Source organism: Oncorhynchus mykiss, chromosome 12 (genome assembly GCF_013265735.2).
Source record: "Oncorhynchus mykiss isolate Arlee chromosome 12, USDA_OmykA_1.1, whole genome shotgun sequence".
NCBI classification, from domain to species: domain Eukaryota; kingdom Metazoa; phylum Chordata; class Actinopteri; order Salmoniformes; family Salmonidae; genus Oncorhynchus; species Oncorhynchus mykiss.
The window spans coordinates 88,148,722-88,170,307 of NC_048576.1; the positions used below are offsets into that span (position 1 = coordinate 88,148,722).

General features: G+C 47.4%; 1 protein-coding gene across 7 annotated transcripts in view; it reads left to right on the forward strand.

Annotated features, from left to right (window-relative positions):
- LOC110513298 (protein mono-ADP-ribosyltransferase PARP14) overlaps positions 1–21,586 on the forward strand; it is a 36,060-nt gene that overhangs the window by 8,640 nt on the left and 5,834 nt on the right. For 4 of the 7 annotated variants that reach the window (XM_036939071.1, XM_036939067.1, XM_036939068.1 and 1 more), the window contains exons 3-9: positions 3,736–3,769; positions 13,891–14,226; positions 14,349–14,573; positions 14,660–16,374; positions 20,606–20,836; positions 21,059–21,280; positions 21,443–21,518. In XM_036939071.1, the coding sequence (XP_036794966.1) occupies positions 3,736–3,769; positions 13,891–14,226; positions 14,349–14,573; positions 14,660–16,374; positions 20,606–20,836; positions 21,059–21,280; positions 21,443–21,518 (2,839 nt within the window). The remainder of the gene's footprint in view (positions 1–3,735; positions 3,770–13,890; positions 14,227–14,348; positions 14,574–14,659; positions 16,375–20,605; positions 20,837–21,058; positions 21,281–21,442; positions 21,519–21,586) is intronic. The other 3 variants (XM_036939070.1, XM_036939072.1, XM_036939073.1) reach the window with 3 other exon arrangements.

A 21,586-nucleotide genomic window follows, 5' to 3' on the forward strand; every position in this document is an offset into this window, starting at 1 on the left:
GCTTGTTCTCAACCAGCCTACCTGGTTAAATAAAGGTGAAATAAAAAAGAAAGAAAATAAATGTTCAACACCTATCCAGGAGTTGTGTGATCTGATAGGCGTCTGCAAAGTCGTCACCCTGGAATGCGGCCACTATTCAAGCATGCATTTCCGACCCTCTAACAGCTTCAAGGCCACATTCACTGCTGCTGTCTTTTGTTCTGAATTGTATATACAGTAGTGTGATATTGACAGTAAATGTGTTTTACTAAAGATTTTCTGGATTACATGTACAGTACCAGTCAAAAGTTTGGACACATACTCATTCAGGGTTTTTAGTTTTAATATTTTCTAACTGGGTAGAATAATAGTGAAGACATCAAAACTATGAAATAACACATATGGAATCATGCAGTAACCAAAAAAGTGTTAAACAAATCCAAATATATATATTTGAGGTTCTTCAAATTAGCCACTCCTTGGACTTGATGACAGCTTTGCACACTCTTGGTATTCTATCACAACTCAGGATATGACCCATATGCAGACACAGGAGGTGGATAGTACAGTTCTCAGATACTTTATTATAATCACGGGGCAGGCAAAGGGCAGGTTGAGGACAGGCAGAGGTTCGTGATCAGGTCGGAGTCAGGCAGGTACAGAACGGCAGGCAGGCTCGGGGTCAGATCAAACAGAATGGTCAGAAGGGAAGAACTTGAGAAACGGGAAAGCATGCTGGTAAGAACCTGACGAGACAAACTGGCAACAGACAGAGAACACAGGTATAAATACACAAGGGATAATGGGACAGATGGGTGACACCTTGAGGGGGCTGGACACAAGCACAAAGACCGGCGAAACAGATCAGGGTGTGACACATTTTCTCAACCAACTGTCTTGAAGGAGTTCCCACATATGCTGAGCACTTGTTGGCTGCTTTTCATTCACTCTGCAGTCCAACTCATCCCAAACCATCTCAATTGGGTTGACTTCACGTGATTGTGGAGGCTAGGTCATCTGATGCAGGACTCCATCACTTTCCTTGGTCAAATAGCCCTTACACAGTCTGTTGAAAAACAACCAGATGGGATGGCGTATCGCTGCAGAATGCTGTGTGCCTTGAATTTAAAGAAAAATCACTGACAGTGTCACCAGCAAAACACCATCACACCTCCTCCTCCTTGCTTCACGGTGGGAACCACACATAAGGAGATTATCTGTTCAACTACTCCGTGTCTCACAAAGACACAGCAGTTGGATACAAAAATCTCAAATTTGGACCAAAGGACAGATTTCCACCAGTCTGGTGTCCATTGCTTGTGTTTTTTGGCCCAAGCAAGTCTCTTCTTTATATAGGCGTCCTTTTACTAGTGTTTTTGTTTTCAGCAATTCGACCATGAAGTCCTGATTAATGCCGTATGCAGTCTTCTCTGAACAGTTGATGTTGACATGTGTCTGTTACATTCATTTGGGCTGAAATCTGAGGTGCAGTTAACTCTAATGTGGCGGACCTCATGAGAGCCAGTTTTATCATGGTGCCTGATGGTTTTTGTAACTGCACTTGAAGAAATCTTAAGTTCTTGAAATTTTCCAGATTGACTGACCTTCATGTCTTAAAGTAATGATGTGCTGTCATTTCTCTTTGCATATTTGAGCTGTTCTTGCCAATATGGACTAGGTATTTTACCAAATAGGGCTATCTTCTATATACACCTTAGTATTTGGTAGCATTGCCTTAAACAATTTAAACTTGGGTCAAACATTTCGGGTAGCCTTCCACAAGATTCCCACAACCAGTAGGGTGAATTTTGGCCCATTCCTCCTGACAGAGGTGGTGTAACTGAGTCAGGTTTGTAGGCCTCCTTGCTCGCACACGCTTTTTCAGATCTGCCCACACATTTTTCTATAGGATTGAGGTCAGGTCTTTGTGATGGCCACTCCACTACCTTGACTTTTTTGTCCTTAAGCCATTTTGCCACAACTTTGGAAGTATGCTTTAAATTCCTAACTGATGTCTTGAGATGTTGCGCCTTCTTCACCACGCTGTCTATGTGGGTGGACCATTTCAGTTTGTCTCAAAGCACTCCATGATGATGGAAGTGAGTGCTACGGGGCAATAGTCGTTTAGCTCAGTTACCTTAGCTAAACGACTTACCTTAGCCTTTTGGGAACAGGAACTTTGGTGGCACTCTTGAACCATGTGGGAACAGCAGACTGGGACAGGGATTGATTGAATATGTCCGTAAACACACCAGCCAGCTGGCCTGCGCAAGCTTTGAGGATGCGGCTAGGGATGCTGTCTGGGCCGGCAGCCCTGCGAGGTTTAATACGTTGTTTTACTCACGTTGGCTGCAGGGAAGGAGAGCCTGCAAGTTTTGGTAGCGGGCTATGTCGGTGGCACTGTATTGTCCTCGAAGCGAGCAATGAAGTTGTTTAGTTTGTCTGGGAGCAAGACATCGGTGTCCGCGACGGGGCTTGTTTTCTTTTTGTAATCCGTGATTGACTGTAGACCCTGCCACATATGTCTCGTGTCTGAGTCGTTGAATTGCGACTGTACTTTGTCTCTATGTAACAGTAGAACTTTAGACAGTCCCCTCGCCCATACCCGGGCGCGAACCAGGGACCCTCTGCACACAACAGTCACCCACGAAGCATCATTACCCATCGCTCCACAAAAGCCACGGCCCTTGCAGAGCAAGGGGAACCACTACTTCAAGGTCTCAGAGCAAGTGATGTCACCGATTGAAACGCTATTTAGCGCGCACCACCGCTAACTAAGCTAGCCGTTTCACATCCGTTACATCTATACTGACACTTAACTTGTTGATTGCCTTGCAGAGGGAATAGCTACACTGTTTGTATTCAGTCATGTTTCCGGTCGCCTTGCCGTGATTAAAAGCAGTGGTTTGCGCTTTCATTTTTGTGCGAATGCTGCCATCAATCCACAGTTTCTGGTTGGGGAAGGTTTTAATAAAATCTTGGCTGATTTCTTTTGATTTTCCCATGATGTAAAGCAAAGAGGCACTGAGTTTGAAGGTAGGCCTTGAAATACATCCACAGGTACACCTCCAATTGACTCAAATTATGTCAATTAGCCTATCAGAAGCTTCTAAAGCCATGACATCATTTTCTGGAATTTTCCAAGCTGTTTAAAGGCACAGTCAACTTAGTGTATGTAAACTTCTGGCCCACTGGAATTGTGATACAGTGAAATAATCTCTGTAAACAATTGTTGGAAAAATTACTTGTCATGCACAAAGTAGATGTCCTAACCGACTTGCCAAAACTATAGTTTGATAACAAGAAATTTGTGGATTTGTTGAATAACGATTTTTAATGACTCCAACCTAAGTGTATGTAAACTTCCGACTTCAACTGTACCACCCGTACCTTGGCACAACACAACTTATTTGCTCAAACGCATTAAGAAGGAAAATATTCTCACAAATTGAAATGCATTCCAGGTGACTTCCTCATGAAGTTTGTTGAAAGAATGCCAAGAGTGTGCAAAACTGTCATCAATGCAAAGGATGGCTACTTCGAAGAATCTCATATAAAATATATTTTGATTTAACACTTTGAGTTACTACATGATTCCATATGTGTTATTTCATAGTTTTGATGTCTTCACTATTATTCTGCAATGTAGAAAATAGTAAAAATAAAGAAAAACCCTTGTCTGACCAAACTTTTGACTGGTACTATATATTCTGTGGACAAGCCCCATCAAACTTAACACATGATTTTTATGTTTAGGAAATACCATCTGCTGTCAACTCAAGCAAACAACGTAAGTACAAAACATTTAACTTTAGGTCAATATGGAAGAGGGTTAGGGTTATTATAAATGATTGTATTATAAACTGGGTGGTTTGAGCCCTGAATGCTGACTGTTGAAAGCCGTGGTATATCAAACCATATACCACGGGTATGACAAAAAATGAAAAATAATTATGTTGGTAACCAGTTTATAATAGCAATAAGGCACCTCAGAGGTTTGTGGCTATTTCACGGCTAATGACTGTATCCAAGCAATCCCTTGTGTCAAGCTTAAGAACAATCCTTAGTCGTGGTATATTGGCCATATATTGGGGGCGGCAGGGTAGCCTAGTGGTTAGAGCATTGGACTAGTAACCGAAAGGTTGCAAGTTCAAATCCCCGAGCTTGAAAATAAGAATTTGTTCTTAACTGACTTACCTAGTAAAATAAAATAAAAAATATATACCACACCTCAAGCCGTATTGCTTAATTAGAAATATGTGTTATTGCAAGAGAATGTCATCACCTTTTACAAATAATTAACATGGGATATTATGGGAGTGGTTGCCTTTCTGATATGCCTGTTGCCTTACTGATATGCCTGTTGGCTGGAATGTAAGGTCTGTCCACTTAGATTTTATATCAGTCAAAACAGATTGATCCAAGGGTTATTCAATAGATCTCATTCAACTTTGGACATATATACGGATGCCTAGTGTAATATTCATGCACACTGAAAGCATTTGGAAGTTCAGTCAACTTTAAAAAATCAAGGCAAACAGCCTTACTGAACTTTGTGGAAGGAAAATTCTACAATAACACATTCCTGAGTTGTCTCAACACATTTGCCAAAGTTGAGAGAACTAGAAAATTATTTTGCAGCTGGTTCCATAGATCTTTTTAAAAGTTGACTCAACTTTTTATTTCAAGTCCTCTCAACTTTAAATATGTAAGGATATCATCAGCTTAACTATACATTTTAATTTCCATGAATGATGATATAGATGTTTTTCAACTATGGAAATGATTTTGACAGATGGCAGCAATATACATTTTTAGGAGGTTTTATAACAAGTATGTTAATGTTAGAGTCCCCTCTGACTCATCTCCCATTTCAGTCATGATTCAATTAATGGACCAGACATCTAGTGTCATGTACTGTCATGTTGTGTCTTGTCTCTGTCCTTTCCCTTCACCCTGTCTCCCTCTGCTGGTCGTTGTTAGGTTACCTTTTCTCCCCCAATTTCCACCAGCTGTGCCTTGTCTCCTCCTAACCACCTCGTCACCCCGTTTCCCACCTGTTCCCTTTTTCCCTCTGATTAGGTCCCTATATCTCTCTCTGTTTTTGTTCCTGTCCTTGTCGGATTCTTGTTTGTTGTGTTTCATGCCTGAACCAGACTGTCGTCATGTTTGCTGTAACCTTGTCTTGTCCTGTCGGAATCTGCCGGTCCGTCTGAGCCTACCTATGTTTGGTAATTAAAGAAGCTCTGTTTAAGTTAATTCGCTTTTGGGTCCTCATTCACGCACCGTAACAGAAGAATCCGACCAAGAATGGACCCAGCGACTTCGGATCCTCTCCACTCAGCCGTCGGGATCCAGGGAGCGATGCTAGGCAGACACGAGCAGGAAGTGTCTGCTGCTCGACATGCCGTTGAGACCCTGGCCACCCAAGTCTCCAACCTCACAGAACAGGTTCACCATCTCCGCCTCGATCCACCGGCCACTTCCAGGGCTTTCGAATCTCCGGAGCCCAGAATCAATAACCCGCCGTGTTACTCTGGGGAGCCCACTGAATGCCGCTCGTTCCTCACCCAGTGTGATATTGTGTTTTCTCTCCAGCCCAACACTTACTCCAGGAGCACTGCTCGTGTCGCCTACGTCATATCTCTCCTTATTGGACGGGCTCGTGAGTGGGGCACGGCAATCTGGGAGGCAAGGGCTGAGTGTACTAACCAGTATCAGGACTTTAAGGAGGAGATGATACGGGTTTTTGATCGATCTGTTTTTGGGGAGGAGGCTTCCAGGGCCCTGTCTTCCCTATGTCAAGGCAATCGATCCATAACAGACTACTCTATTGAGTTTCGCACTCTTGCTGTCTCCAGTGGCTGGAACGAGCCGGCCTTGCTCGCTCGTCTTCTGGAGGGTCTCCGCGCAGAGGTAAAGGATGAGATTCTCTCCCGGGAGGTTCCTTCCAGCGTGGATTCCTTGATTGAACTCGCTATTCGCATTGAGCGACGGGTTGATCTTCGTCACCGAGCTCGTGGAAAGGAGCTCGCGCTCTCCGTCGCCCCCCTCTCCGCATCACTACCATCTTCCTCTGCCGGCTCGGGTGCTGAGCCCATGCAGCTGGGAGGTATCCGCATCTCGACTAAGGAGAGGGAACGGAGAATCACCAACCGCCTCTGTCTCTATTGCGGTTCCGCTGGTCATTTTGTCACTTCATGTCCAGTAAAAGGCCAGAGCTCGTCAGTAAGCGGAGGGCTACTGGTGAGCGCTACTACTCCTGTCTCTCCTTCAAGATCCTGCACTACCTTGTCGGTCCATCTACGCTGGACCGGTTCGTCAGCTTCCTGCAGTGCCTTAATAGACTCTGGGGCGGAGGGCTGTTTTATGGACGAGACCTGGGCTCGGGAACATGACATTCCTCTCAGACAGTTAAAGGAGCCCACGGCCTTGTTCGCCCTGGATGGTAGTCCTCTCCCCAGGATTCAGCGTGAGACGCTACCTTTAACCCTCACTGTTTCTGGTAATCATAGTGAAACCATTTCTTTTTTAATTTTTCGTTCACCTTTTACACCTGTTGTTTTGGGCCATCCCTGGCTAGTTTGTCATAATCCTTCCATTAATTGGTCTAGTAATTCTATCCTCTCCTGGAACGTCTCTTGTCATGTGAAATGTTTAATGTCTGCTATCCCTCCTGTTTCCTCTGTCTCTTCTTCACAGGAGGAGCCTGGTGATTTGACAGGGGTGCCGGAGGAATATCACGATCTGCGCACGGTGTTCAGTCGGTCCAGGGCCACCTCTCTTCCTCCACACCGGTCGTATGATTGTAGTATTGATCTCCTTCCGGGAACCACCCCCCCCCGGGGTAGACTATACTCTCTGTCGGCTCCCGAACGTAAGGCTCTCGAAGATTATTTGTCTGTAGCTCTTGACGCCGGTACCATAGTCCCCTCCTCCTCTCCCGCCGGAGCGGGGTTTTTTTTTGTCAAGAAGAAGGACGGGTCTCTGCGCCCCTGCATAGATTATCGAGGGCTGAATGACATAACAGTGAAGAATCGTTATCCGCTTCCTCTTATGTCTTCAGCCTTCGAGATCCTGCAGGGAGCCAGGTTTTTCACTAAGTTGGACCTTCGTAACGCTTACCATCTCGTGCGCATCAGGGAGGGGGACGAGTGGAAGACGGCGTTTAACACTCCGTTAGGGCACTTTGAATACCGGGTTCTTCCTTTCGGCCTCGCTAACGCTCCAGCTGTCTTTCAGGCATTAGTCAATGATGTCCTGAGAGACATGCTGAACATCTTTGTTTTCGTTTACCTTGACGATATCCTGATTTTTTCACCGTCACTCCAGATTCATGTTCAGCACGTTCGACGTGTCCTCCAGCGCCTTTTAGAGAATTGTCTTTTTGTGAAGGCTGAGAAGTGCACTTTTCATGCCTCCTCCGTCACATTTCTCGGTTCTGTTATTTCCGCTGAAGGCATTAAGATGGATCCCGCTAAAGTCCAAGCTGTCATTGATTGGCCCGTCCCTAAGTCACGCGTCGAGCTGCAGCGCTTTCTCGGCTTCGCGAACTTCTATCGTTGTTTCATCCGTAATTTCGGTCAGGTGGCAGCTCCTCTCACAGCCCTTACTTCTGTCAAGACGTGCTTTGAGTGGTCCGTTTCCGCCCAGGGAGCTTTTGATCTCCTCAAGAATCGTTTTACATCCGCTCCTATCCTTGTTACACCTGACGTCTCTAGACAGTTCGTTGTCGAGGTTGACGCGTCAGAGGTGGGCGTGGGAGCCATTCTTTCTCAGCGCTCCCTCTCTGACGACAAGGTCCACCCATGCGCGTATTTTTCTCATCGCCTGTCGCCGTCGGAACGTAACTATGATGTGGGTAACCGCAAACTGCTCGCCATCCGGTTAGCCCTAGGCGAATGGCGACAGTGGTTGGAGGGGGCGACCGTTCCTTTTGTCGTTTGGACTGACCATAGGAACCTTGAGTACATCCGTTCTGCCAAACGACTTAATGCGCGTCAGGCGCGTTGGGCGCTGTTTTTCGCTCGTTTCGAGTTCGTGATTTCTTATCGTCCGGGCTCTAAGAACACCAAGCCTGATGCTTTGTCTCGTCTCTTCAGTTCTTCAGTAGCCTCCACTGACCCCGAGGGGATTCTCCCTGAGGGGCGTGTTGTCGGGTTGACTGTCTGGGGAATTGAGAGGCAGGTAAAACAAGCGCTCACTCACACTCCGTCGCCGCGCGCTTGTCCTAGGAACCTTCTTTTCGTTCCCGTTCCTACTCGTCTGGCCGTTCTTCAGTGGGCTCACTCTGCCAAGTTAGCCGGCCACCCTGGCGTTCGGGGTACGCTTGCTTCCATTCGCCAGCGTTTTTGGTGGCCCACCCGGGAGCATGACACGCGTCGTTTCGTGGCTGCTTGTTCGGTCTGCGCGCAGACTAAGTCCGGTAACTCTCCTCCTGCCGGCCGTCTCAGGCCGCTTCCTATTCCCTCTCGACCGTGGTCTCACATCGCCTTAGATTTTGTCACCGGACTGCCTTCGTCAGCGGGGAAGACTGTTATTCTTACGGTTGTCGATAGGTTCTCTAAGGCGGCTCATTTCATTCCCCTTGCTAAGCTTCCTTCTGCTAAAGAGACGGCACAAATCATCATCGAGAATGTTTTCAGAATTCATGGCCTTCCGTCAGACGTCGTTTCGGACAGAGGTCCGCAATTCACGTCTCAATTTTGGAGGGAGTTTTGCCGTTTGATTGGGGCTTCCGTCAGTCTCTCTTCCGGCTTTCACCCCCAGTCTAACGGTCAAGCAGAACGGGCCAATCAGACTATTGGTCGCATCTTACGCAGTCTTTCTTTTCGCAACCCTGCGTCTTGGTCAGAACAGCTCCCCTGGGCAGAATACGCCCACAACTCGCTTCCTTCGTCTGCGACCGGGCTATCTCCTTTTCAGAGTAGCCTCGGGTACCAGCCTCCGCTGTTCTCATCTCAGTTCGCCGAGTCCAGCGTCCCCTCCGCTCAGGCTTTTGTCCAACGTTGCGAGCGCACCTGGAAGAGGGTCAGGTCTGCACTTTGCCGTTATAGGACGCAGACTGTGAGGGCTGCTAATAAGCGTAGAACTAAGAGTCCTAGATATTGTCGCGGTCAGAGAGTTTGGCTCTCCACTCAGAACCTTCCCCTTAAGACGGCTTCTCGCAAGTTGACCCCGCGGTTCATTGGTCCGTTCCGTATTTCTCGGGTCATTAATCCTGTCGCAGTTCGACTTCTTCTTCCGCGATACCTTCGTCGCGTCCACCCGGTCTTCCATGTCTCCTGCATCAAGCCCGTCCTTCGCGCCCCCGCTCGTCTTCCCCCCCCCCCCCCATCCTTGTCGAGGGCGCACCCATCTACAGGGTCCGTAAAATTTTGGACATGCGTCCTCGGGGCCGTGGTCACCAGTACCTCGTAGATTGGGAGGGGTACGGTCCTGAGGAGAGGAGTTGGGTTCCCTCTCGGGACGTGCTGGACCGTGCGCTGATCGAGGATTTCCTCCGTTGCCGCCAGGTTTCCTCCTCGAGTGCGCCAGGAGGCGCTCGGTGAGTGGGGGGGTACTGTCATGTACTGTCATGTTGTGTCTTGTCTCTGTCCTTTCCCTTCACCCTGTCTCCCTCTGCTGGTCGTTGTTAGGTTACCTTTTCTCCCCCAATTTCCACCAGCTGTGCCTTGTCTCCTCCTAACCACCTCGTCACCCCGTTTCCCACCTGTTCCCTTTTTCCCTCTGATTAGGTCCCTATATCTCTCTCTGTTTTTGTTCCTGTCCTTGTCGGATTCTTGTTTGTTGTGTTTCATGCCTGAACCAGACTGTCGTCATGTTTGCTGTAACCTTGTCTTGTCCTGTCGGAATCTGCCGGTCCGTCTGAGCCTACCTATGTTTGGTAATTAAAGAAGCTCTGTTTAAGTTAATTCGCTTTTGGGTCCTCATTCACGCACCGTAACATCTAGAACCTGTTTTAAACCAACATTCCACTCCATGTACTCTGTGTCATTGCAAAACAATGAAACAACGTGTTGGGCATCTTTCTTTTGGTGTGTTTCAGAGTCAGTAGAAAGGCCTCTTTAGTGTCCTAAGTTTTCATAACTGTGATCTTAATTGCCTACCATCTGTTAGTGTCTTAACGACTGTTCCACAGGTGCATGTTCATGAATTGTTTATGGTTCATTGAACAAGCATGGGAAACAGTGTTTAAACCCTTTACAATGAAGACCTGTGAAGTTATTTGGATATTTACGATTTATCTTTGAAACACAGGGTCCTGAAAAAGAGACTTTTCTTTTTTTTCTGAGTTAATATATTGTGGTAAAATGTGAGGTGTTGGGTTGAGCGTGCAGAGATTGCCACAGAAATGGGAGGCTTTCGTCCGCAAAAACAACTTTACTAAAACAGAAAATGAATAAAACAAAGAAAATCACATAGGTTTCGCTGAGTCCTTCTTCTCTACTTTTGCTTGGTGTCGGTCTCTCCACATTCTCTCCCACGGTGTGTCACCATGCTCCTTTTATTTGGCCTCCACGGCTGGTTGGCACTTTCCTCTAATTACCTCCACTTAGAGCTGTCCATGTCGGGCTGCCCAGCTCCCGTATTCCCAGCAGAGGGAGCCAACGTCACCTCACGTACCTCCCCTCTATTACCATCTCTACCTCCCCTCTATTACCATCCCCCGGGGTAGACCTCCTGGTCGCTGTAAGGACAGGAACCAGCGGGTGACACGGTCATATGTGTCCTTACCTCTTGCCATCCACACAAGGGGGGCATGGTCAGTGATTAGGGTGAATTTTCTCCCAAGGAGGTAATACTTGAGGGTGTCCAGTGCCCACTTCACGGCGAGGCACTCCTTCTTGACAATAGAGTATTTATTCTCCCTCGAGAGGAGCTTCCTGTTGACATGCATGATGGGGTGCTCCTCACCTTCCTGCTCCTGGGACAAAACGGTCCCTACACCTGTGTCAGATGTGTCTGTCTGGACCAGAAGGTTTTTTGAGAAGTCCAGTGTGACGAGTACTGGGTGCGAACATAGCGCATCCTTCAGGGTCTGGATGTCGCCTCTGTGTCCTTCATCCATCGCACTGTCTGGAGTAGTCGTGCCTTTTTTCAGTCTGTGAAGGGAGAAGCAATTGCGGCAAAGGTAGATACAAATCTACTGTAGTACCCTGCTGACCCCAGGAATGACCTCACCTGCCTCTTGGTTCGGGGGACCGGCCATCCCCTAATAGCAGCAATTTTATTTTTTTTCCTTGGGGTTTCACATTTCCCCTCCCGATCTGATATCCCAGGTACTCCACCTCGGCGTAGCCAGGCTTGCACTTGTGGGGGTTCGCGGTCAGGCCTGCATCCCTTAGCGCATCAACCACGGCCTGTAACTTACAAAGAGGTGACTACCAACTGTCACTGTGCACAATGATGTCAGCCAGATAAGCAGCTGCGTACTCCATGTGCTGCCAAAGGACACGGTCCATGAGTCGCTGAAAGGTCGCTCGTGCCCTGTGGAGCCCGAAAGGCAGAACCTGGTAGTGGAGAAGGTAGTCTTCTCCCAGGAGGTCGCTGCCAGTGGCACATGCCAGTACCCCTTCGTCAGGTCCAAACACATATACAGTGGGGCAAAAAAAGTATTTAGTCAGCCACCAATTGTGCAAGTTCTCCCACTTAAAAATATGAGAGAGGCCTGTAATTTTCGTCATAGGTACACTTCAACTATGACAGACAAAATAAGGAACGAAAATCCAGAAAATCACATTGTAGGATTTCTAATTTATTTATTTGCAAATTATGGTGGAAAATAAGTATTTGGTCACCTACAAACAAGCAAGATTTCTGTCTCTCACAGACCTGTAACTTCTTCTTTAAGAGGCTCCTCTGTCCTCTACTCGTTACCTGTATTAATGGCACCTGTTTGAACTTGTTATCAGTATAAAATACACCTGTCCACAACCTCAAACAGTCACACTCCAAACTCCACTATGGCCAAGACCAAAGAGCTGTCAAAGGACACCAGAAACAAAATTGTAGACCTGCACCAGGCTGGGAAGACTGAACCTGCAATAGGTAAGCAGCTTGGTTTGAAGAAATCAACTGTGGGAGCAATTATTAGGAAATGGAAGACATACAAGACCACTGATAATCTCCCTCGATCTGGGGCTCCACGCAAGATCTTACCCCGTGGGGTCAAAATGATCACAAGAACGGTGAGAAAAAATCCCAGAACCACACGGGGGGACCTAGTGAATGACCTGCAGAGAGCTGGGACCAAAGTAACAAAGCCTACCATCAGTAACACACTACGCCGCCAGGGACTCAAATCCTGCAGTACCAGACGTATCCCCCTGCTTAAGCCAGTACATGTCCAGGCCCGTCTGAAGTTTGCTAGAGAGCATTTGGATGATCCAGAAGAAGATTGGGAGAATGTCATATGGTCAGATGAAACCAAAAAACTCAACTCAACTTTTACCAAAAAACTCAACTCCTCGTGTTTGGAGGACAAAGAATGCTGAGTTGCATCCAAAGAACACCATACCTACTGTGAAGCATGGGGGTGGAAACATCATGCTTTGGGGCTGTTCTTCTGCAAAGGGACCAGGACGACTGATCCGTGTAAAGGAAAGAATGAATGGGGCCATGTATCGTGAGATTTTGATTGAAAACCTCCTTCCATCAGCAAGGGCATTGAAGATGAAACGTGGCTGGATCTTTCACCAAACACACCGCCCAGGCAATGAAGGAGTGGCTTCGTAAGAAGAATTTCAAGGTCCTGGACTGGCCTAGCCAGTCTCCAGATCTCAACCCCATAGGAAGTCTTTGGAGGGAGTTGAAAGTCCGTGTTGCCCAGCAACAGCCCCAAAACATCACTGCTCTAGAGGAGATCTGCATGGAGGAATGGGCCAAAATACCAGCAACAGTGTGTGAAAACCTTGTGAAGACTTACAGAAAACGTTTGACCTCTGTCATTGCCAACAAAGGGTATATAACAAAGTATTGAGATAAACTTTTGTTATTGACCAAATACTTATTTTCCACCATAATTTGCAAATACATTCATTAAAAATCTTACAATGTGATTTTCTGGATTTTTTTTCTCATTTTGTCTGTCATAGTTGAAGTGTACCTATGATGAAAATTACAGGCCTCTCTCATATTTTTAAGTGGGTGAACTTGCACAATTGGTGGCTGACTAAATACTTTTTTGCCCCACTGTAATTGTGGTCCCACTTTACTAATTAGTGTCCCATAATACCTAGGCCTATGTTACCTATACACATGGCAGTTACATAGGCAGGTAAAGTGTAATTTGGGCCTACATGGTGGGTGGCAGCATAGCCTAGTGGTTAGAGCGTTGGGAAATACATATAATTGTGGTCCCACTTAATTGTGGTCCCATTTAATCAAGGTTGCAAGTTCAAATCCCCGAGCTCACAAGGGAAAAATCTGTTGTTCTGCCTCTGAACAAGGAAGTTAACCCACTGTTCCTAGGCCGTCATTGAAAATAAGAATTTGTTCTTAACTGACTTGCCTAGTTAAAAAAATAAAATTCACTATATGCACATTGTTATATAATACTTACAACCTTTATTGAGATTGTAATCACACAATCTTAACTTTTTATAGGTGCCGTGCTTAATCTGCAAAAACAACAAATTTATTATGGCTAACTTCATCTCATTTGGGAGAAAACCCAAAGTCATCTTGTTTGGGCAATATCAGATACAGCTACGGTAGCTACAACCATCTGTCATTAATATTGTTGTTGATATTCAAGTACAGCAATGCCACATCCTATTTCCATGTTTCCTTTTCCTACTGTCTGTCAGGTTTCCAGGGCTTAATGTTGCTATTTAACTGTGCCCACTTTTGTTTGTCCACATTGGTCTGAAGCCTGTTGGATATGCATTGCTTACATTTCATCCTCAGCTGCTGTTGTTCCAAAAGACTTACCTGAGAGTGGGGATGGAGAAACGGCCTGTCCTGAGGACAGCGGGGATGGAGAAACGGCCTGTCCTGAGGACAGTGGGGATGGAGAAACAGCCTGTCCTGAGGACAGTGCAGCAACAGATAAGACAGAGCTGCAATCCACCTCAGCAGTATTGGGAAACATTCAGGAGAGTATGAACCAGGCATTTCTGGAGATGTTGGTAGAGAACATCATGAATGCCCAAACCTCAGCTTCTCCTACTGCATCACAGAGATTCAGTCTGGAAATCCTGCCTGACATCAGTATGGCTGTAGTGATTTTCCAAAATGTAAAAGGTAAACCATAAAACTGGGGGCTGGGGGTGGTGTAGTGTCACTGTTATTGTCACATCTTTGTTCAGTCATTGAAACCTAAGCAATATCTTAAGCGTATAATCTACCCTTTTCTTATTTGGCAGATACTGAGTACTTTATCTCAAACTGTATCAGCCACAAGATATTCAAGCAGAAAGAATTATCAGTAAAACTCCTGGAAATCACAGCAAAAGTGAAAGTTGAAAACATACCTCCAAATTACAGTTCAGACCATCTCCATCTCTACTATGAAAAAGAAGGTGAAGTTGTCGACATTGAAATGTGTGAAGAGGACCAATCCGCTGTCATCACTTTCCAAGATCCACACGGTAAATGGTCATTCTTATTCTCTATGTTGTGACAGAGTTTTCCATAATGCGGGATGATATATTGATAGATGTTTCTGTGTAATTAGCTGTTCACAGAGTCACAAAAAAGCACCACGATGAGAAGCAGCCTATCAAAGCTTTCCCATTTTATGAATCTCTGGGAACGGCCCTGTATGACAAAGATCAACCCACATTGAAACTCCCAGCTGCCTTCACTGAGAACATCGACCAGGCCATTTGGAGATACCTTTGTGACAAGCAAGAAGCTACTGCAACCATCAACAAGATTATGTCCGAAAACTTCTGCAAAGTAGACCTGCAACACCATACTGTCCTGTTAAGGCCCCTACCATCTCTACTCAAACAGAAAGATGTCAAAGCCAAGCATGTCCACCAGTGGAAGGACACTGTCAAGACTACCTTCACTCAAGCCTTGTCTAAATTCAAATCATTGGAGCTGAATGTACAGGACTGTGCATGGGAGGAGTCTGAACAGGAGATCTGCAAGGCAATGTCTGGTGAGGCAGTGGTTGTAGTCCCTGATAAGGCCAAAGGTGCACTCATAGTGGTGGGCTTGGTAGATGAAGTGGATAGGCTCAGTCAGTCACTAAAGGAAATCATGGACAAGATTGCCAAAATAATTGAGAGGGAGAAGACTAGCAAGACAGAGGAGCTCCACCTAGCTCCATCTATCTACCATGTCATTTCTCAAGATGGTCTGCAAGGCAAGATTGCAGGTGAATACCCAGAACTGAAGATGGCATACAACCGTGAGAGCCAGAATGTGATCTTAACAGGCTTAATGCAAGAGGTGTGGGGTGCTAATAGGAAGATTATAGATGGGGTGTCGGCACTGAAACGGAAGAAGGTGGAAGTGAGCAACTATGTCCTTGAGTTTCTGCAGGAGGAAGACCAAGAAAAGCTTAGCAACTCTCTTTTCACGTCACAGAGTGTTAATGCAGCACTAGAAATAGATAGAAATGGCTTGGAGCTCCTGGCTGTCTCAGACCTGGCCTTGAGTGAAGCAAAACGCCAACTTGAAAAATGTTTGGTTTCCAAGTACATAGATGTTGAAGACTCCAATGTCCTGGAGATGTCAGGGTGGAAGGACCTTACCTCCCGTTTGGAAAAAACATACAACATTTTGTCTAGGACTTTCATGGTGAAGACGTCTGGTGTCCATCCAAATATAAAAGTGGTAGTGGCTGGCAATATGGACATTGTCAATTCAGTGCAAAAGGAACTTGGTGGCTTCTTATTTCAAAATGCTCCAGTTGATGAAATTCTTCAGATTAAGTCAAACGCCATTGTCAAATTCATCCAAGAAAAAAAGAGTGCTTGGTCCGATATAGTCAAAGGTGGAGTAAAGGTTTCTTTCAAGGATGAGGCCATTTGCCTTAGTGGCATCAGGGTTCATGTCTCTGACTGCTTGACCTTATTTAAAGACCTGGTATCATCAACATACTTTGATACTTTACAAGTCCCCGAACCTGGAGCAAAGAAGTTCTTCCAGGACGAGGAGGCCATGTATGTTGAAGCCGTTAAAATGAAGACAGCTTGTGTAGTCCAGCTGGTGGATGAGATGCATCTGGTGAGCAATGACAAGACAGTCCAGGCTATGGAGGAAATGGTGCCGAAAGAGTTTGGGAACCATGGGGGAAATAATCTGCAACAGCATCTGGCCATATCCACAGAGACCCAGCATTATAGATGGGAGCAGAGCACAAATGGGTCAGAGAGAGCGCAGACCAAAGAGGGGCTGACCATCACACTGATGAAAGGAAACATCCAAGATGCTTTGGTAAAATGTTATCATTATGTCTTTGCTCTCTTATAAATGTCAGTCTTACTAAAATCAAATCAGATAATTATTTTGAATAGTCTGGTATAGTTTACCTTAGGTATCATACATGTATTCAGAACCCTTGACTTTTTCCACATTTTGTTGTTACAAGCTATTCTAAAATTGATTAAATATTTGTTTCCCTCATCAATCTATACACAATATCCCATAATGACAAAACAAAACAGGTTTTTAGAATTTTTTTCAAATGTCTAAATAAATATATAAATATATCACATTTACATAAGTATTCAGACCCTTTACTCAGTACTTTGTTGAAGCACATTTGGCAGCGATTTTTGGGTATGACGCTACAAGCTTGGCACGCCTGTATTTGGGGAGTTTCTCCCATTTCTTCTCTGCAGATCCTCTCAAGCTCTGTCAGGTTGGATGGGGAGTGATGCTGCACAGCTATTTTAAGGTCTCAGAGATGTCCGATCGGTACAGGCTCTGGCTGGGCCACTCAAGGACATTCAGAGACGTGTCCCAATGTAACGGCGTTCTTCGTTTGTTGAAAGAGAGGACCGAAATGCAGCGTGGTGATTACTCATGTTCTTTAATCAATAATGACGATACATGAAATAACTAAATGAATACGAAAACAACAAACGGAACGTGAAACCTAATACAGCCTATCTGGTGAACACTACACAAAGACAGGAACAATCACCCACAAACACACAGTGAAACCCAGGCTACCTAAGTATGATTCTCAATCAGAGACAACTAATGACACCTGCCTCTGATTGAGAACCATACTAGGCCGAAAACATAGAACTGCCCCAAAACATAGAAAAACAAACATAGACTACCCACCCAACTCACGCCCTGACCATACTAAATAAATACAAAAACAACGGAAATAGAGGTCAGAACGTGACAGTACCCCCCCCCAGAGGTGCGGACTCCGGCCGCAAAACCTTGACCTATAGGGGAGGGTCTGGGTGGGCGTCTGTCCGCGGTGGCGGCTCTGGCGCGGGACGCGGACCCCACTTCGCCATTGTCCTAGTCCGCCTTATTGTCCGCCTCCGTGGCTTACTCACCCTGCCCACCCCTCTCAATGACCCCACTGGACAGAGGGGCTGCTTGGGACAGAGGGGCAGCTGCTCGGGACAGAGGGACAGCTGCTCGGGACAGAGGGGCAGCTGCTCGGGACAGAGGGGCAGCTGCTCGGGACAGAGGGGCAGCTGCTCGGGACAGAGGGGCAGCTGCTCGGGAAAGAGGGGCAGCTGCTCGGGGCAGAGGGGCTCCGGCAGAGGCGCCGGGCAGGCGAGAGGCTCCGGCAGCGGCGCCGGACAGGCGGGAGGCTCCGGCAGCGGCGCCGGACAGGCGGGAGGCTCCGGCAGCGGCGCCGGACAGGCGGGAGGCTCCGGCAGAGGCGCCGGACAGGCGGGAGGCTCCGGCAGAGGCGCCGGACAGGCGGGAGGCTCCGGCAGCGGCGCCGGACAGGCGGGAGGCTCCGGCAGCGGCGCCGGACAGGCGGGAGGCTCCGGCAGCGGCGCCGGACAGGCGGGAGGCTCCGGCAGAGGCGCCGGACAGGCGGGAGGCTCCGGCAGAGGCGCCGGACAGGCGGGAGGCTCCGGCAGAGGCGCCGGACAGGCGGGAGGCTCCGGCAGTGGCGCCGGGCAGGCGGGAGGCTCCGGCAGCGGCGCCGGACAGGCGGGAGGCTCCGGCAGCGGCGCCGGACAGGCGGGAGGCTCCGGCAGAGGCGCCGGACAGGCGGGAGGCTCCGGCAGAGGCGCCGGACAGGCGGGAGGCTCCGGCAGAGGCGCCGGACAGGCGGGAGGCTCCGGCAGAGGCGCCGGACAGGCGGGAGGCTCCGGCAGAGGCGCCGGACAGGCGGGAGGCTCCGGCAGCGGCGCCGGACAGGCGAGGCGCACTGTAGGCCTGATGCGTGGTGCTGGCACTGGTGGTACTGGGCCGAGGACACGCACAGGAAGCCTGGTGCGGGGAGCTGCTACCGGAGGGCTGGGGTGTGGAGGTGGTACTGGAAAAACCGGACCGTGCAGGCGCACTGGAGCTCTTGAGCACCGAGCCTGCCCAACCTTACCTGGTTGAATGCTCACGGTCGCCCTGCCAGTGCGGCGAGGTGGAATAGCCCGCACTGGACTATGCAGGCGAACCGGAGAAACCGAGCGCAAGGCTGGTGCCATGTAAACCGGCCCAAGGAGACGCACTGGGGACCAGCTGCGTAGAGCCGGCTTCATGGCATTAGGCTCGACGCTCAATCTAGCCCGGCCGACACGCGGAGCTGGAATATACCGCACCGGGCTATGCACCCGCACTGGAGACACCGTGCGCACCACTGCATAACATGGTGCCTGTCCGGTCTCTCTAGCCCCCCGGTAAGCACAGGGAGTCTGCCCAGGTCTCCTACCTGGCGTAGCCATACTCCCTGTTAGCCCCCCCCCAAGAAATTTTTGGGGCTGCCTCTCGGGCTTCCTTGCCAGCCGTGTTCCCTCATATCGCCGGCTCCTCTCTCCGGCTGCCTCTGCTCTCCTAAGTGCCTCCACCTGTTCCCATGGGAGGCGATCTCTTCCAGCCAGTATCTCCTCCCAAGTGTAACAGCCCTTGCCATCCAAAACGTCCTCCCATGTCCATTCCTCTTTACGCTGCTGCTGCTGCCTGTTGACACGCTGCTTGGTCCGTTGGTGGTGGGTGATTCTGTAACGGTTTTCTTTATGAGAAGGAGAGTCGGACCAAAATGCAGCGTGGTGATTACTCATGTTCTTTAATCAATAATGACGATACATGAAATAACTAAATGAATACGAAAACAACAAACGGAACGTGAAACCTAATACAGCCTATCTGGTGAACACTACACAAAGACAGGAACAATCACCCACAAACACACAGTGAAACCCAGGCTACCTAAGTATGATTCTCAATCAGAGACAACTAATGACACCTGCCTCTGATTGAGAACCATACTAGGCCGAAAACATAGAACTGCCCCAAAACATAGAAAAACAAACATAGACTACCCACCCAACTCACGCCCTGACCATACTAAATAAATACAAAAACAACGGAAATAGAGGTCAGAACGTGACACCCAAAGCCACTCCTGCGAAGTCTTGGCTGTGTGCTTAGGGTCGTTCCTGTTGGAAGGTGAACCTTGGCCCCAGCCCCAGAGTTCTTGAGCGCTCTGGATCAGGTTTTCATCAAGGATCTCTCTGTACTTTGCTCCGTTCATCTTTCCCTCGATCCTGACTAGTCTCCCAGTCCCTGCCGCTGAGAAACATCCCCACAGCATGATGCTGCCACCACCATGCTTCACCGTAGGGATGGTGCCAGGTTTCTTCAAGATGTGACACTTGGCATTCAGGCCAAATAGTTCAATTATGGTTTCATGAGACCAGATAGTCTTGTTTCTCATGGTCAGAGTCCTTTAGGTGCCTTTTGGAAAACTCCAAGCGGGCTGTCATGTGCCTTTTACTGAGGAGTGGCTTCCGTCTGGCCAGTCGACTATAAAGGCCTGATTGGTGGAGTGCTGCAGAGATGGTTGTCCTTCTGGAAGATTCTCCCATCCCCACAGAGGAACTCTGGAGCTCTGTCCAGAGAGACCATCTCCCCAATCTCCCCAGATTGCTCAGTTTGCCGGGGGCGGCCAGCTCTAAGAAGAGTCTTGGTGGTTCCCAACTTCATTAATTTAAGAATGATGGAGGCCACTGTGTTCTTGGGGACCTTCAATGTTGCAGACATTTGTCGGTACCCTTCCCCAGATCTGTACCTCGACACAATCCTGTCTCGGAGCTCTACGGACAATTCCTTCGAACTCATGGCTTGGTATTTGCTCTGACATGCACTGTCAACTTTGGGACCTTATATAGGCAAGTGAGTGCCTTTCCTATTCAATTGAATTTACCACAGCTGCACTCCAATCAAATTGTAGAAGCATCTCAACGCTGATCAATGGAAACAAAATGCACCTGTGCTCAATGTAAAATCTCAAAGCGAAGGGTCTGAATACTTATGTAAATAAGGTATTTCTGTTTTTTATTTTTAATAAATGTGCAAACATTTCTAAAAAGCTGTTTTTCTCTTTGTCATTATGAGGTATTGTTTGTAGATTGATGAGGGAAAATGTTAATTTGTTACATTTTAGAATAAGGCTGTAACGTAATGAATTGTTGAAAAAGTCAAGGTGTCTGAATACTTTCCAAATGCACTGTATCTGTTACAGACTGAGGTTGTTGTGAATACAGTCGGTAATGACCTGATACTGGATAGTGGAGCAGTCTCCACTGCACTCCTTAATGCTGCTGGCCCCGAACTTCAGGAACTGATAAACCAACATGCCACTGCTGGCAAGGTTGGGGAAGTCATTATCACCAAAGGCTGCAACCTCAAAAGCAAGCTGGTCTTTCATACAATTGCTCCTAGATGGAGTAATGGACAAGGAGCAACACAGAAGGTAGAATGCTGTCTAACTCTGTCTACCTTTACTGAAACATTTACTGGAAAACCATGTGTTGTTCCTCAACTGAGAACTAAAATGAATATTTGTATTTCACATACCATGCCAATACAATGTAAACACACAATACTATACAAACATGCTCAATGAAATTACAAAGATTTAAACAACTTTGCAGCAATTCCTTTATGAAAAACATGTTTACCTGACATCTTGCAGACATTGAGTGAGATCGTAAAGAAGTGCTTGGTTCTGGCGGAGCAGCAGCAACTAATGTCAGTGGCCTTCCCCGCCATCGGCACAGGAAACCTGGGCTTCCCCAGAGACCTGGTGGCCTCTCTGATGCTGGATAAAGTCCTCAAATTCAGCAGTAAGATGAACCCCAAGCATTTGAAGGAGGTGGTGTTCATCCTCCACCCAAGTGATGTTTCGACTTTCAAGGTATAAGGCCAAACTGAGTGACTTGAAATATACACAAATCACGTTTAGAGTGCGTTTGATAACCAGGTGGTAATCAAATAAGTCATATGTGAATGCAGTTGAATTGGTCAAACGGTATTGCATTGAATTAGTATTTTTAAACGTTCTCTGTTTCCCTGTCAGGCTTTCACTGACGAATTTAACAAAAGGTTCATGACCCAGTCTGCAATTTCAAAGGGCTCAGCATCCACTCAACAAGGTAAAGGTGCAGCTCATATAATCCTCATAACAAGGGAGGATTTGCAGCTCTTAGCATTCAAACCTTGT